The following is an 18,534-nucleotide window of genomic DNA, read 5'->3' as shown; positions in this document are numbered from 1 at the left end:
TGAATTTGTCCCAAAGTGAGTATATAAAGAAGGTGTTGAAAAGATTTAACATGCAGCATGCAAAAGCAGTTAGTACACCTTTGGCTAGTCATTTCAAATTGACTAAGGAGATGTGCCCAAAGGCACAGGAAGAGGTTAATAAAATGTCTAACATCCTGTATTCATCAGCTGTTGGCAGTCTGATGTATGCAATGGTATGCACAAGGCCAGATATTACACATGTAGTGGGAGTTGTGAGCAGGTTTATGAGTAATCCAGGTATGGAACATTGGAATGTTGTGAAATGGATTCTTCGGTATTTGAAAGGAACTACTACGAAGGCATTATGTTTCAAAGGATCTAATGCTGCTCTAAGTGGATTTGTTGACTCTGATCTGGCGGGTGATATTGATTCACGAAGGAGTACTATAGGGTATGTTTTTACTATAGGGGGAACTACAGTCAGTTGGATTTCTAGGCTGCAAAAGGTTGTTGCACTTTCAACCACTGAAGCTGAGTATGTTGCTGCTACAGAAACCAGCAAGGAGATGAATTGGTTGTAATGTTTTATGGAGGAATTGGGTCAAACACAAGAGGATAGCCCATTGTATACTGATAGCCAGAGTGCTATTCATCTTGCGAAGAACTCTGCTTTTTTATTCAAGGACAAAGCACATTCAACTCAGGTACCACTTCATCTGGACTGTTTTGGAGGAGGGTCAGTTATGGCTTGAGAAGATTCACACAAGTGAGAATCCCGCTGATATGTTCACAAAGGCAGTTCCACAGGAGAAGCTGATTTCTTGATCAGTTTCTATTGGTCTTCTTGATTGATAATTATGGAATTTATACCAGTCGAGTCCTAGTGTTTTATCCAATGGATGTTACATGTACAGTGGTGTCGTGTAGTATCAGTCTCCAAGTGGGAGATTGTTCGGTGTGGAGCCTGATCAGTCTCCAAGTGGGAGATTGTTGAAATGTGGTGACTGATCAGCAAAGTACTGTACACTCAGCATGTATTCTCGTCGAGGTCTGGGGCCAGGCCGAGCCCCGAGAAAAGTGGGGGTTCGGGGGCAGTATCCCCTGAGAAATTTTTTTTGGCCTTTTTTTGTTGATGAAAACCGACATTGTAATAAAACCCTAAAAAGGCCGACTTTGTTTGTTTCCCTAAAAACGCATGTTATAAGCGGCAGGGATGCTTAAGGCATTGTAAGGTTGATGTACTATTTTTGCTGGATAATAAGAAAGATTGGACGATTGTTTATGGTGGACGTAACCCATTCTGGGTGAACCACATTAAATCTCTGTGTTATCTATGTCCTATTTTATTTCTTTATCTTTTGTATTTAAATCTGCATATAATTGTTAGTTCATATTTGCTTCGGATCTACTTGAAACCCTAATGAGAAAGGAAAGCAGAAGGTAGATGAAATACAACAAGATCACACCAAGAGATGGGTTAGAAAATATGAAGAATCAAGTGGAGATGGATCTATACCAGTAACTCCACTGGTAGAACAGAGTATTCCTCCACCGACAGGAAATTCCACCGGTAACTAAGGCATAAGCCTTAGGGGTTGGAAAAGTCATTGCTAAATTTTGCATTTTACCCCAGAAGAGATCTAAGGAGATCTGGAAAGAGATCTGGAGAATTGTGTTCATCATCGATGAAGGTTCACCTGACACATAACTGTGAAACTGACATCCGTAGGGTTGTTGGTGAAGCATTTATTACAAAAAATTAGGGGTTTATTCACTGATAAAAGAGGGTAAGTGAGTTCATTTTCACTCACCAAGCATTCAAGCATTCAGAGCGAAGTAAAGGCGAGTCAAGAGTGAGCAGAAGCATTGTGAAAAGCTTTCGAGTAGTTATCAACCTTCCACCGGCACTTACTTTCAGGTATTTTTTGACATGGCATCTAGATCTTCAGCTCCTACTTTTATTGAAAATCGCACCATTGTCGAAGTCAATGATAGGTTAAGGCCAGTATTTAAGGAGGTTCCCGAAATCGCTAAAAAGGAAGACTCTGCGGGAGCATTTTCTAGGGTTCTTGACGGTGTAATGTACGTTGAAGATGTGAGGGCATACATTCACTGCACCCTTGAGGATTTGGGCACTGAAGACATAAAAAGCATGTATCAATCCGTGATACTGGGAGACTTTGGAACCATCAAATTGGAATTCAAAGCAATTGAGGATCCAGGGTTAATTGGTATTCTGTACATACCGGAATTCAAAGATGAGGTGATTAGATACGTTATGAGTAGGGTTCACAACAAATTTATTTAGCTAGATAGGCCTTACATGATCACAAAGGAGGTAATTCAAGCTGTCACCAGCTTACCCAAGGTCGAACAAGAACCTAGCAAGAAAATTTCCAACACAGAGGTCAAAAAAATCACCGGTGCTACACCTGATAGCAAATCAATGAGGATAAGCACAATCATAGACATGGATATAAAGTTTGCAAGCATGATCATAGGTTACAAGGTAACTCAATCCAACTGATTGAATTCTGTTGCTAGTTCACGCATTCATGTTGCATATCAGATGCTGAGGAATAATGTGAAATATGATTTATGTGAGTGGATGAGGAGTGAGTTGATGTTAAACCTTGGAAAGATCAAAGGAATCAAGAAAGGCACCTTTAGATATGGAAACTTGATTGTTTCTTTAATGCTTTACTTCCTAAATTAGCTACCCGGTATAGGGAAGAAGCATTGAGCTCATGACATACCGGTAGGTATGCAGATCAAGGAAGCTATCACCGGTCTTGGTACCAACAAAGATGAGAAACTTTGGGGGTATTTTAAGACTTTTCAAGAAAACATGAGGAAAAGGGAGAGAATTTCAAAGAACATTGTGGAGAAGTATTCCACTGATATCTGTTTCATGGTAAGAATTGATGAAACTCTTATGGAAGTAGTTGAACCTAGGCAAATCAGGGTTACTGAGCTTGGATATGAGGTGGATGAAAACATTTTTGAACTCTATGCAAAGAAGTTGTTAGATGCCCCATTAGATGATAAGACAAAACATTTTGGTACAACAGGAGAGAATGCTTCTGAAGTGAAAACCAGTTTTAATAGGAAGAGAAGAGAAAAGAAAATAGAAAACATGTCTACATATGTACAAGATGTGCTTTATAAGATAGACACTCAATTGGGTTCCAAATCAAAACAGGCAGCTAAACCGACAGAGGTTGGTACTGCAGAAGTGAAGAAGCCACAAGTTCACATTTCCCCTATCACTTCTGACTCTGATCTTGAGGATAATGAACCTCTGAATTTCAGAAGGGTACACAGGAAGAATGTGGTAAAACCACTGGTAGAGAAGAAGAAGACAGAGCCTAGGAGGATACTTGTTAGAAAGGCAACTAAGCCTACTACACCTCCACCACCAGCAAGGAAGCCTATGTAGAAGAGGAAACTAGTCACACCGACAACCACAAGCAAAAAGTAGAAGGGTGATGATACTGGAACCGGTAAGACCACAATGACCTATGCTGAGCTTATTGATGAAATTACAAAAGATGGAATATTGAAAAAGATATCTAAGTATTATGAAGATTTAGAAGAGAATGAGAAAAGTGAATTAGAAGAGGCTATTTTGTTATATATGGACATCTATAAGAAATCCTTAATTGAAATTTTGAAGGAGATACCTTTATCCTTGTATAATAAACTTGAGGCTAGGAGACTTGGCGTTGTCAAGAGAGATAGCGAAATCAAAGAAATAACACTTTTGGAATTGTGTGGTATAGTAAATAATGAGGAAATGAAAAGATGTATTGACACTACAAATAGGACAATCTTCAGTAGTAAATCCTGACAGATAAGCCTTATGATGGGGAGAGTAAATGAGGTGGTAAATGAGACAAGTAAGGGATGGACCAAATTCTTTCAAAAAAACCCAGACTTTCTCACATCTCAAGAAGAATTTGCAAGGGCAACATCTTCCACCATTCCTGACAAATTAAAAGGGAAAGGTATTTTGGGCAGTTCAACTCCGGTTTTGACACAACCGATAGTAACTATAGATACTCAAACACAACCAGCAGCTAAGGAGAGTGTATAGTCTGTACCGACATAGGCCATTTTTGAGTAAGGCAATGTACAAGACACTGGAAATTCTGTGGATAATACTCCACCGACAGTAATCGACATTGCACCAAGTGGCGAAGCCACTGGTGCAATAGAGGCTGAGATGGATAAGGTAAAAGCCACTAAGTCCATACCAATAGGTAAAACTGATTCCCCAACAAAGGTTTTGGCAATTGACACTTCTCAAGTTGAGAAGAAATCAATCTTTGAGTTGAGTCCAACTAAATTAATGATGATGACTACTCAAAAATTACTAAAGGAAGGTACTTTAGATAAAGGATTAATTGATCAATCAGTCTCTGTATTGCACAGATTATTACCTGACTGTTAGATTGAAGATGGAGCAAGCCCTTCTGGTAAGCTCAAGACTCTAACAAAGCACATATCCAATAATTTTCAATCTCTGAGGCAAATAGCAGACTGACAGGCTTTGGACAATTTCATAGCAGAAAAACTAACAACTTTTGGTCAGCTTATATAAACAGGGAAGAAGAAAATTAAGGACAAACTTATCCCTATTGAGGTTTGTTTAAAACAATGTACAAATATCTACAGAGTGTGTTGTAACATAGAAAGTCTTACAGCTAATGTAGATAGCAGATTGAAGGAGTTATATGATAAGATGGCTAAAATTGCTAACTCTTTTGATGGATTGACTACACTAACCACATCTATTGATGGACAAATTTTGTCCTTGGAGAACCAAATTTTTCCTTTTTAGAAGGAGAGAGATAAAATCATGAGAAGAGCAAGAAATCTAAGAGGATTGGTAAGTCCTAGACTAGATTCATTGGGTGTTCACAAGAAAGAGTGCATGGATATGATAGCTAAATCCACATCGACAAATATCCAAGAGAAAGAAACACTTGCCCACTTACTAAGTGGACTTGCATCTATTTTTGATACTTTCAAATCCGGTTGGGATACATATCTTTAGTTATTGCAAAAGGCATACCCAGAAATCCTGAAGATGACTAAGCTCCAGTAAAACTAACAGTATTCTTTTATTCTTTCAATTCTATCACCGGTCTTTGGCATTAATGTCAAAGGGGGAGTATGTTCATATGTGAAAAATATCAGGGAACACATTTAAGATGGAGTATATTGCTTAGGGGGAGCATATCGACAGGGAATCCACTTTTCACATGAGTGTTGCCATCAATGCCAAAGGGGGAGATTGTTGGCAATTGATACTCATTGGATTCATTTTGTTGTCATTGATGGAAACAAGATATGATGGAAGTCATAAACTGACACTAGGAAGCATATACCGATAGATACCAATTTTGGAGCATTCAGGGCTACACCGGTACCGACATCAATACTTCTTTGGAAGCTGACATCAAGGAGGATTTACTTAAATCATTTTGTAATTATTATTGTCAAGGCCGAAATTTTTGTAAATGTATTGTAAGCCGACATAAGGCATATCATTTGTAATAGGTATATAGGTCAGTCTGTTAGGTTATTTTTGCAAGGCAATGAGACATATGATATGTGTGGATATAGGAGAATATAGTAGAACTGTATGATGCAAAATAGATGTATGGAGATCATTTTATATGTGAATGCTATATCATGCAATGATCTGTAGATAGCTTGGAAAGGATTCTTGGAGGAGAAGAGATACCGGTAGCAGTTCAAAGTTTATGAACCGGTACAGAGCAGAACTAGAACCGAAACTCTATTTGTCATAGCAGATGCATTCTTGAGTTCATTTTCAGTAATTTACTTTGGCAAAAATCTTGTAGTTAGTGAGGCTCTTTAGTGATAAGCAGTATGCTCTAGGCAGTGTGCCTTCCTGCAAGTGCAGGCCCTTATTACATTTAATATCTTTTCATATGGCCAGTGAACTGTTATTGTGGGTCACAAATCCCACTGTGGTTTTTCCTCATTGAGGTTTTCCACGTGTTATGGTGTTCATTTATGTGGATGGTTTATTTGCTTCTTGTTATATGTTTATTTGTTTACCAGTATATATATGCACGGTCTAGAAAGTTAAAAACTGTTCATTCCAGCAGAACACTGATTCACCCCCCCTCTCAGTGTTCTTGGATCCCAACATTTCATACTATTTCATCTACTATTATGTTGTCATCATGCTATTTATTTGATAATCCACTCTTATGTTATCATCATGTTGTACATTTGAGATCTACTTCTATTCTATCATTATGTTGCCATTATCTTGATCTACCATCCTAACCTCAATATCATGTTGTTGGTTTACTAAGAAACCACAGTCCACCATCCATCAACATATCACACTAAGCACACCAAGTGAATAATTGGAGCACTCCATTTACAAGGTTCCATTTATACATTTAAATATTTGTACACTTTATCCTTGTTTATTTTCTTGTCTTCACCTTTCACTAATTTTCCTATGTTTAGATATGGATACAATTATAATTATTTATAGGGACTTGTCTTATGAAAAATAATTACATAGAAGGTGAACATATATGATCATATCCTTGTAAGTTTCATTATTTGATATGGACACCCATGGTGATATTATTGGAGTTTTTTTTTTGATATCATGAGATAACCCAATGACTCAGTCCAGTGACCCAACCACACCTTGCCTTGGTCTTACTTTTTGCTGAGTTTTAGGGTATAGAGGGGGCGAGTTGAGGTGAGAATACCTCGATAGACGGCTGAGCGGGCTCAAACAACCCAGTCACTGGGTAAACCCAACTGGCGAGGGTTGAACCTTGGACCTACATGGGAAGAACCCAAAGCCTTGGCACAACCTTACCAATCGGTTTGAGATATGGGGCAAAGCCCTAAGTGGAGTGTAAATATTCACTTTACATGCATGTTTATGAGTGCTACATACTTTGAGATACATGATCATTCTAGGATTCATATGCACCTCAAAGTGGATACAAAAATTTAAAGGTGAAATTTGCATACTGATGCCAATTTCCATTTAGTTTTGTGCATTCTTTGATGGAAGTTCTTTGATACATATACACATCAACATGTGTTGTAATCTCATGTAAAGTCAAGTCCCTTGTTCTATGTTATCCACCTACTATTTACATATCTTTCTATCCACCTATCCTTACCTCATTTTAATATTCACGCACCCTTATAATTTAATTTATCTGCTCATTTTTTACTCATATGCTTACACTAATCATGCACATACTATCCACTATGAGCTAAAGTCTTTTCTGTGATAGGTCTAGTTTATAGTTATGGATTGTCCTTGCAATCATAGAATCATCTCACCTTGCTTCAAAATTTTAAATTTAAATTCAATCGACTTCCTTCTTTTACCTTTCTTACTTAGGGTCAACTAAACATAAGTTTGTGTGATATGTTGCTATGCTTTTGTATTTAGAGGCATTCAATGCATTCATTTTAATCATCTTCTTGACTTTGAAAGCTCAATTGTTCAATCGTTCTAGAGAGCAATTATAGTGACACATGTCAATTTGGTGTATTAAAAAGAGCACACACCTGTATCTTAGGTAATTGCCTATTATTTTTTATATTGCTCAATATTGTTAGTCATCAATTTTTATTTTTTTCAAGGCAAAGTAGAAAATTGTGTATTAGGTGCAGTTGTGGAAGGAAACTCCACATATTGTTAAGACACATTTGGAGAAAAGAGATAAATGTATGTGTGTGCAAATCTATTTTTAGACTTGCAAATTTGTCCCCTAACAAGATATAGATCCCACATAAAATTCTAGACAATTATACTAATATAGAAACTTTATTTCTAGAATTTAAAAACATATTGATTATCAAGTTAAATAAAATTAATTTTACTTACAAATGATCAAAACATCAATCAATACTTCAACTAATTATTCATTAACTTACAATAATAATATATGTTTACTATTTAGATATAGATTAACCTAGAGCTTTATTCTGCTTTACAAATTGATGTATTAGTTGACAAAAACCAAAAAAACTACCACCACTAGCTTCAAAATATTTAAAAAAAAGAAGGAAAAAAAGAAAAGGAAAAGCTATTGATCAATAATATGTCCCCCTTCAATCGTTCTAGAGAGCAATTATAGTGACACATGTCAATTTGGTGTATAAAAAAGAGTACACATCTGCATCTTAGGTAATTGCCTATTATTTTTTATATTGCTCAATATTGTTAGTCATCAATTTTTATTATTTTAAGGCGAAGTAGAAAATTGTGTATTAGGTGCAGTTGTGGAAGGAAACTCCACATATTGTTAAGACACATTTGGAGAAAAGAGATATATGTATGTGTGTGCAAATCTATTTTTAGACTTGCAAATTTGTCCCCTAACAAGATATAGATCCCACATAAAATTCTAGACAATTATACTAATATAGAAACTTTATTTCTAGAATTTAAAAACATATTGATTATCAAGTTAAATAAAATTAATTTTACTTACAAATGATCAAAATATCAATCAATACTTCAACTAATTATTCATTTACTTACAATAATAATATATGTTTACTATTTAGATACAGATTAACCTAGAGCTTTATTCTGCTTTACAAATTGATGTATTACTTGACAAAAACCAAAAAAATACCACCACTAGCTTCAACATATTTAAAAAAAAAGAAGGAAAAAAAGGAAAGGAAAAGCTATTGATCAATAATATGTCCCCCTAAGTATCTACAAAAATGTAATGGTGAAATTTGCATATTGATGCCAATTTCCATTTAGTTTCGTGCATTCTTTTATGGAAGTGCTTTGATATATATACACATCAACATGCGTTGTAATCTCATGTAAATTCAAGTCCCTTGTTCTATGTTATCCACCTACCATTTACATATCTTTCTATCCACCTATCACTCACCTCATTTCAATATTCACACACCCTTATAATTTAATTTATCTGCTCATTTTTTACTCATATGCTTACACTAATCATGCACATACTATCCACTATGATCTAAAGTCTTTTTTTGTGATAGGTCTAGTTTATAGTTATGGATTGTCCTTGCAGTCATAGAATCATCTCACTTTGCTTCAAAATTTTAAATTCAAATTCAATCGACTTCCTTCTTTTACCTTTCTTACTTAGGGTCAACTAAACACAAGTTTGTGTGACATGTTGCAATGTTTTTGTATTTAAAGGCATTCAACGCATTCATTTTAATCATCTTCTTGACTTGAAAGCTCAATTTCAATCGTTCTAGAGAGCAATTGATAGTGACACATGTCAATTTGGTGTTTAATATTGTTAGTGATCAATTTTTTTAAAAAAGGCGAAGTAGAAAATTGTGTATTAGATGAAGTTGTGGAAGGAAACTCCACATATTGTTAAGACAAATTTGGAGAAAAGAGATATGTGTATGTGTATGCAAATCTATTTTTAGACTTGCAAACTTGTCCCCTAACAAGATATAGATCCTACATAATATTCTAGACAATTATAATAATATAGAAACATTATTTCTAGAATTGAAAAACATTTTCACTATCAAGTTAAATAAAATTAATTTTACTTACAAATGATCAAAACATCAATCAGTACTTCAACTAATCATTCATTTACTTAATATAATAATAATATATGTTTACTATTTAGATATAGATTAACCTAGAGCTTTATTCTGCTTTACAAATTGATGTATTGCTTGACAAAAACCAAAAAAACTACCACCACTAGCTTTAACATATTTTAAAAAAAGAAGATAAAAAAGAAAAGAAAAAGCTATTGATCAATAATATGTCCCCCTAAGTATGTACAATTTCCAAGGCTAATGGTGTGTAAACGTTCCATAAGGGACCTACTTATTACCCCACATTCCACTTCATAGTTGAGGTTTCCGACATCCCAAATTATTTTCCTTCCTATTTATTTCACCAATCAGAAAACGCCTTAAAGTAACTCCTCAAAATCGAACGGTCAATATAAAAGCAAGCCAGTGCTTACCAGCTCTTCCGGTCATCCGCATACTCGTGTGGGCACGCTTACCCATGCAACTAAAATTACCCAGCCATGTGAAAACGACCGTTGGCAAGTAAAAGACTGAAATAAATTTACCGCGTTTAATATCTGCATTCTTACAATGGTAATAAATTACTTAATTGTTTTTAATGGTGTATTCAAGATTGTATTTACAGCTGTGCTTTTTTTTTAAAGAAAATCTGGATTTGTTTATTGAGCTCATTATTGAATGCCAAATTAGTTTGGCCAAAAATAACAGGCGGTAAAGAATTTGACCCATTCAATCAATGTAGCAGACAAACATCCAATTTTGTCATCACAAGGAGGTCATGGGTTTTGTGCTATTAAGGATATACACATTGTATATATATTCTCTATTAACAATACTGTAGTTAAGCCGGCTTGGCATTCACCGACCATTTATTACTGCACTCACTCAACATCTCCATGCACATCGTCGTTCTCGACTCAAAATAGAATTTTGAAGAAAACGAGTAAATGAGGGGTCAATGCACATTTTCCATCTCCACTCCAGTGTGAATTCAAAGGAAGGACAGAAGTTTGATAAGGATTTCGAAACCAATTTTTTTGTTTGGAAACCCAAAAGTTTGTTGGGTGTGGATAGGCGTGTTTTTTTGAGATGTGAACAACGACAAGCATTTAAAAGGCTTCTAGTTTGAATGGGCTGTGCAGGAGGAATGTGGAGATATGGTAGTGATTAAAATTGTGTTGCAGGCCTGAGAAAGATCTGTTGCTGCTGGGGAGAGGTATTTGGGACTTGAAGTGTTTGATAAATTGTCTGCATTGAGGAGCTCTTTGGTGTTGGTGGTAGTCCTGCAATCAAATCCCGACAAATGTTTTTTTTTCTTTGGCATCTCAGATTGCGAAAATTGGTTTGAGATTCATTTACTGGGTGTTGAAGCAGTCAGTCTTAATCCAAGTTTGTATCTTAAGAGGTGTGAGATAAGCTTTCTCGAACTTTTGATTTAGTGGGTATTGAAACGGTCAATCTTTGTTCAACTTTTTTGTTTAATATTTTGGAAGAGGCAAATAGTTTCTTGTGAATCGACTAAGTCGGTGATGAAGCAATCTTTCTGATGTGAAATGGAGGCCTAACTTGTTAGGTTTAAGGCTTGAGCAGATAAAGTGGTCGTTTTAGAAACAGGCAATCCCAATTTGAGCCGGGCAATGAGGCTTTGGAAGACCTAAGTTTTGTTTCTCTCTTGGATTCATTTGGCAGGTATCCAGAGCAGATAATCTTACTGTTCGCTTGGTGTGCGAGATCTCGTAAGGCCTAAATTCTCTGGTTTGATATATTCTTGTCCGTAGGAAGCCATCAAAGCCAATTCACTAGAGCTGGATTTCGCTCTTTTGGAAGGCCTGATAAACTTTTCATGGTTCAGTGAGCAAGTAATTGAAACAGAGGATCTTAATGTTGGTTGGTGTCTGAGATCTAGGAAGGCCAAAACAATATGGTTTGGATTTGATTCACTGGGTTTTGGAGCACCGTATCCTCAAATTGATTTCTATGATTTTGGTAGAAGCATTGCATCTTCATGTTGATTCTGGAGATATTTGCAGATGAAATAACAATTTTTTTGGGTTGATAATAAGGCGGGCTTAGAGGCACTGCCTGACTGAATATGTGATGCTTTGGATTCCTTGAAGTAATGCAGTCATTATCATTGCAAGTTCCAATTTTGACTATCAGGTTTTCACAGTAAAATTGGGTTGGTTCAATAATGCAGCTGATATAGGAACAAGTCCCAATCTCTGACTTTTCCATTTATTAAAATGGAGTCAATCCGAGGACGAGTTTATTCTCTTGGAAATAACAGAAAGCTCGAAACTTGAAAGTTTCTGAAAGTTTCTGCTTGGGTTTTAAGGCCTGCGGAATTCAATGCAACAGCTTTGACTATTTCGATGCATGGAAGTATATTCTTCATGAAGGATTTTCCCTGAGAGGAGTACCCCTTTTGTGTCCCCCTTTTATTCAAATGATGGGAGCTATTTTACTTATATCCAGGTAGAGAATGCATATTCTCGTTGCTTAAATCTCAGTGCATTGATGATTCAGAGGCTGGATGCCTCGAGGGAGTATTATTTGAGTTGACCTGTAAGTTTATTGGCATAACTAGATTAGGGCAGTGGAGGTATCACATTGGAATTCTTTATGGCAGAACCCAGATATTTTCTGGGTTGCGGAAGAATATTACAGGATAGGAAATGCGATCATTCTATATGGAGTTATCCTCTGATGGGCTTGGGCAGGAGTTCTGATGGACTATTCTGGGCCAAATTTGCTTTTCTTTGTACAATTTTCATGATATCCTTTGTGGGCTCATATGGTACGACCAGTCCTTATGAATCCGTATTAGCAGTATCTGTGAATGATACCAATTCTCGGATATCAGTGGATAATATACTTCAGGACTATGCTTTCAGAGCGATCAATTTCACGCACCCTAGAACAGGTATTATCTACGAGGGCACGGTACCTGCAAACCTATCTGGTATTAAAGTTGATGGAGTTCGTCTTAGAAGTGGCAGCTTGAGGAGGCGTGGTTATCTCTATAATGAATTTACTATGCCCACAGGCATTGTGGTGAGCCCATATGTAGAAAGGTTAGTTCTTGTTTATCAGAACTTTCAGAATTTGTCTTCTCTGTATTATAGTACACCTGAATTTCAGTTAGTAGCACCAATTTTAGGTCTCTTAGCATATGATGCTTCCAATCTAAATGCTACCAATCCTCAAGAACTCAGCTTTATTGCAACCGAAAGTCCTATTTCAATTAGGTTCAGTAATGTGTCCTCCACAAAAGGATCGACTCCCAGGTGCATCTTCTATAATTTGAATGGGACAGTGAGCCTTAGCAATGTGAGTTCTACAAATGTTTGTTCTTCTAATTCCCAAGGTCATTTCTCTTTGGTGATAGAATCTGTTGCCCCTGCCCCTGCCCCTTCCCCCGTTACACCGCCTTCGCCACCATCTCCATCTGGTGGCGTTCCTCCTACGATGCCTACGACTCCAAGTTCTGGTTTAGTGCCCCCACCTGGAAAAACATCGCAAACATGGAAAGTTGCTGTTGGATCTTCAATTGGTGGGGTAGCTGCTGCTGTTCTGGTAGGCATCCTCTGTTTTGGGTTTCTCAAGTACAGGGAGAAGTCACAGATTGAGCATATGGAACTTCAGGCTGAGCAAGCAGAGACACTACAAACTTCAGTGGTTGGAGGGAACAGGACTCTAATAGCAGGTGGCACTAGAACACAGCCAATGCTGGAGAATGAATACACTGCTTAGAATGTAGCCATTGGTTTCAGGATGAAAACCACAGGGGTGGTTAAGGGTTTTGGTGCAGCCAGACTTTTGCAGGCATAGATTGAATGGCTTGTTATCTGGCCATCGTTGTGATGACTTGTCCTGCTTTATCCTCCTTTTTGTGCTATTTTTGGGGTGCATCCTGGAATTTCATCCTTGGTGTTCATATCTTTAACATCCATTGATCTTCTTTATTAAGGATGATTTCAAGACAGAAGTGCATCAAGCTATTTCTTGAATTCTGCTGCAGCTTTCAGGTGATACTTCCTATTGGGAATGTTGCTTATCAGGGAAGTGAGTATTAGTTTTCCTTTAATGGCTTTCTGTCATTCTCTCAGGGATCCCTACGTTTGTATTGTTTAAGAAGTGCTTGGTATTCTAATTCTTTTTTTTCTATTTGTATAGAAGGGCGTCCTAAATGCCATAGAAATTCATTTATATTCTTTCCTTGTACCCTTTTTGGAAAGGCCTCTCCAACACCATTTGTGACTTATAGAGACAGTATTTGATCTCTGTTGTTGTGTACCATCTTGTCTTCGATGCTGGGCATAGATGTCAAATCAGCTGGCATATTAGAGCAAATTCAAAATCATTTCACATCTGTGCTCTATCATGTAAACTGCATCAATGGGATTGTATTTTTAATTATTTTAAAATAAATATCAAAGCCGTGGAGCTTTTGAGCTTTTTGCACCTCTTCCATTACATTGACACATAATAAAAGCTAACATCTGAATATATTTAACTTGACAGACAGATAATTCATGATCAACTAACCATGCTTGTATGGACATTTTGAGCTTTAAGCCCTTGGCTTCCGCTTCTTTTATGTTGGATGATACAATTTGTGATGTTTTCTATTTTACCATTATGGCACCACTAGCACAAATACAAATATTTAGCCCATTATATATGATGAGATAGATTGATTTTCTTGGTTTAACTAGTTTCATGCAGTGCTTGGATTTTTTTCAACTCTGATCAAAGGTTCTAAATTCTAATTGTGTGCCTTTATGCCAGCTAGCATAATTGCGTGAGGCTGAAGCTAATAGAGCTAGAGTTTATTTACCAAAAGTTGTCTCAGGTTTTGATGAGGGCTGAGAGTCTAATTCAAAGATAGAGTGCATTAAACCTGAATAATATTAGGTTCTAAAATATGTTACAAATATCGGACAATTGATGGGTGGTTTAGGCATTAATAGTGTTATTTGTTGCTAGGGTTCATTACAAATTACAACCTCTTGTACAGTGTACTTATAGTATTGGGAGTTGATAGACAAAATTATTATTTTTTTAATGTGAGTGCTGCTGTAGAAGTTGATTTAATTCTCTTATGTGGCCTGTTAGCTTTACCAGATAGAAATACATGTTGAATTCACTTTACTAATCAGGCAGAGGTAAGAAAACATGCACATAGCAGTGCTTGTGCCTATTTGTTTACAAATGAATGTTTTGTGCATAGCCCCATGTTTCCATTGATTATGAACTTGAGAAGCCTGCAGTCAAGTTAAAACATGTAGTTTGGTTTCAACAAGTACAAAAGGATGAATGCGAGAACAAATAGCACAAGAAACCCTTAATTTATAATTCACACTTGACAATTTGATTGCAACTTTACATAGGTCAAGGATGTAGCATCCTACAAGGTTTCAGTTCATTCCTGAACTTGGTCATAAGACCAAAACCTGGAAGTATGAAATTACGTGCAACAGAAATGGAAAAAAAGTCCTCGTCTTGTGGTCTTCCACACAGGGTTCTACTTCTCACACACCAAACAGGTGTTTAGTTTGGGCATGACCTTAAAATAAAACCTAATGTTTAGCTTGGGATGACCCTAAAATAAAAACTAATCTTTTGTACAGGGTTCTACTTCTCACACACCAAACAGGTGTTTAGTTTGGGCATGACCTTAAAATAAAACCTAATGTTTAGCTTGGGATGACCCTAAAATAAAAACTAATCTTTTGTATATTGTACTTATAGTATTGGGAGTTGATAGACAAAATCATTATTTTTTTAATGTGAGTGCTGCTGTAGAAGTTGATTTAATTATCTTATGTGGCTTGTTCGCTGAACCAGATAGAATACATGTTGAATTCACTTTACTAATGAGGCAGGGGTAAGAAAACAGGCACACAGCAGTGCTTGTGCCTATTTGTTTACAAATGAATGTTTTGTGCACAGTCCCATGTTTGCATTGATTATGAATTTGCGAAGCCTGCAGTCAAGTTAAAACATGTAGCTTGGATTCACCAAGTACAAAAGGATGAATGCGAGAACAAATAGCACAAGAAACCCTTAATTTATAATTCACACTTGATAATTTGACTGCAGCTTTACATAGGTCAAGAATATAGCATTCTACAAGGTTTCAGTTCATTCCTGAACTTGGTCAGAAGATCAAAACCTGGAAATATGAAATTACATGTAATAGAAATGGAAAAAAAGTCCTCGTCTTGTGGTCTTCCACACAGTGTTCTCACACACCAAATGGGTGTTTAGTTTGGGCAAGACCTTAAAATAAAACGTAATGTTTGAATCAAACCTCAATCAAGCCTATTTTGTCATGGCCAGAATGTTTTCTCTTAACAAAGAAATGTATATATATGTGCTAACACATGTAGACAGAGAGAGGAATTAGAAGCAGCCATGATCCAGTGGCCAATTATAATAGGGCTTGGAAATACCAGATGCAGACGGATTGCTACATGGTTTTGTTAGCCTCTTTTGATAGTTGAGTCCTGTTCTAGGGTGCAGATACACCAACTTTTGCTGCCTGATAATTTCACGAAAATTTATTTGCTGCTTTTTACAATTACTTTGTTCTAAGGTCTCGTTTCTTGTTGGTAAGCTTACAGTGCTTAGGTAAATTTTGTCTGTTATTCTTGCAAGTCTGTATTAGGTGTCTTAGATTGGATAATGCTTAACACTAATAGCCTATGCAGAACAATAAAGCTTGCATGGCGCTTTGTGAAAAAGTATGCTAGAACATGAAAAGAAACTATTGGAGGGGTAAAGTTTTACAGGGCAAAAGAGAAAAGTTCATACAATATAATAAAATTTTAGCAGATTAATTTATTCAGGTACTAAAACCGCAAATGTCACAAATAATGTCTGTCCACAATAATATTCATTCTGTTAAAAAAATGCTTGTTGTAAAATTCAAATAACTCCAAATAAACAAGGAAGTTGTGAACAAATAGATGCAGCAACAAAACAGTGCTTCTGAACAACTGATACAGATTACTCCGTGACTCTGTTTTGCAGTGAAAACTTTTAACTGCCACTATAGACAGTGAGCAATAAAAAACAATACCAGCAGAAAATAAATAGATTTCCAACAAAAAACAAACAAACAAACAAAGCTCTTAATCTCTGGGCTGAATTACGGCGTATATTCTGCATACTTTCTCTTACAATGTCTTTACCCAATCCAGACTTCCCCAGCAACCCACAACTACTATAAACAAAAACCCCCAATCTAAATGGGGAAACTCTATTAATTTCCTACGAGAGTTACATTCTCCCAAAATGGAAGGCAACAAAAACCCTTATGATGGGAATGTGGGAAAATATTCAGCATTAATTTGTCTGTTATACATCATTTTCCCTATCTTTTAATTTTTTTTAACCTCTTGGTTCGAGGAATATGATTTTGTAAACCTATGAGTTTCTTTTCAGTGACCTTGGTGTTGTTACCTTGCTATTTCCATGAATACATTTTATAAGTCTGGGGCCTTCTAACAGCAACCTTAGTGTCTACTACCGTTTCAATCTGCTTCCTTTTTTCCTTGGTATTTAAATGTCTGGCCCATCCTCCCAGCATGTTCTCATTTTGAACTTCTTCACTATCTGCTTGACATGGATAAAGATCCATGACATTAAATATAGGAGCGATGTTGAATTCTTCAGGTATGTCTATTAAATAGGCATCCTTATTAAACTGTTTTCTCCAGCTTGTCCTAAGGAAATATTTCTTTATGCAAGTAAACCATGACTTTTCGCCCCCTTGATTCACTTTTCATCTCTGATGAAAATCTCTATTTGTTTTTATACTGCTCATTGATTATTTGCAACTTTTGCCTAACCTGTTTGTTGCACATCTTGTATATGCTTCACAAAGTCCACTGCATCTTGGCTAATCCATCTTTATTAGGAAGATAAATTAGAACAACGATTCCCTTAGGATTATTTCCAAAAACTGTCTGTTACAAAAACTGATGCAGATTACTTTTTTATGCAGTGAAAACTTTTCCGACTATAGTGATCAATATAACCTAAAAACAGAAGAAAATAAAAAAATTTCTACCAAAAAAACAAAACAATTCTTTCCATTTCTAGGCTAAATTATGGCATATGTTTGCAAACTATCTAACAATGTCTTTCACCAGCCCAGAGTTCTCCTCAAGCAACCCACCCTGGGTAATAAACAAAAAGCCCCTGGCTAAAATGGACAAATTCTATAATTTACCCACAACAGTTACATTTGCCAAAAATAAAAGACAACAAAAATCCTATTTTTAAAACTGACAGGTAAGTCTAAACATTCAGGAAAGCTGGAAATATTCACGAAGGTTGAAAATATTCCACATTGCTTAGTCCATTTTACATCAATAACCCTTGCAACAACCTCAGCCATTATGGGGGAGCCCAAATCATATATTTTGGCAACACAAGCTGCAAAGAACAACTCCATATTTCTAAAATTTCTTAAAGAATAGTGTTTGGTTCTGGAATCAACCTTAAACCTTCTTGGCATTATCTGCTGTACAGTAGCCTATATGATTATTTTTAACACTGTTCATTGCCGATGATGCTTGTTATATGAAATAATAACAACACTAGATTAATTGTCAATGCAGATACTAATATAAAGTACTGCAATCTTGAATATAGTAGAAGCATACTTGGATCTTGGGTAGTAGCTAATTTGTGGTTTACTGAAAAAGAAAATGTCAAGTTAACCCTATTACATATGGATATGGATCTAAGCATTTGTAAATAAAGAGTAAGCCAACCAAAAATCTATATCACAACAACAAATCTCTCGTCTTGTCAAAATAGTCTTTTATTGATATTATTGAGAGTTCTTAACAAATGGTTGGCTGTGTTCCTTGTTACATTCCTTAATGAGAAGCTTTTTTCAATATAATCTGCATATGATCTTATGCTTGGAAGGCCTTCTAAGACTCCAGATTGAATGATAGGTTG

General features: G+C 36.2%; 1 protein-coding gene across 1 annotated transcript; it reads left to right on the top strand.

Annotated features, from left to right (window-relative positions):
• The first annotated feature begins 10,295 nt into the window (after nt 1–10,295).
• On the top strand, nt 10,296–14,010 carry LOC131039856 (uncharacterized). The gene has a single exon (XM_057972713.2). It carries the CDS (start codon nt 12,175–12,177, stop codon nt 13,303–13,305), a length of 1,131 nt encoding a protein of 376 aa, XP_057828696.1. The 5' UTR covers nt 10,296–12,174; the 3' UTR covers nt 13,306–14,010.
• Nucleotides 14,011–18,534: the final 4,524 nt, after the last annotated feature.

This window comes from Cryptomeria japonica, chromosome 5 (assembly GCF_030272615.1).
Source record: "Cryptomeria japonica chromosome 5, Sugi_1.0, whole genome shotgun sequence".
Classification (NCBI taxonomy): Eukaryota; Viridiplantae; Streptophyta; class Pinopsida; order Cupressales; family Cupressaceae; genus Cryptomeria; species Cryptomeria japonica.
The sequence above is the reverse complement of the archived record's forward strand: the minus strand, read 5'-3'. Positions and strand labels throughout refer to the sequence as shown.

What these genes read in the sequence shown, in the direction of transcription:
- LOC131039856 (XM_057972713.2), top strand. Translation starts at nt 12,175, where the DNA reads ATGGCAGAACCCAGATATTTTCTGGGTTGCGGAAGAATATTACAGGAT.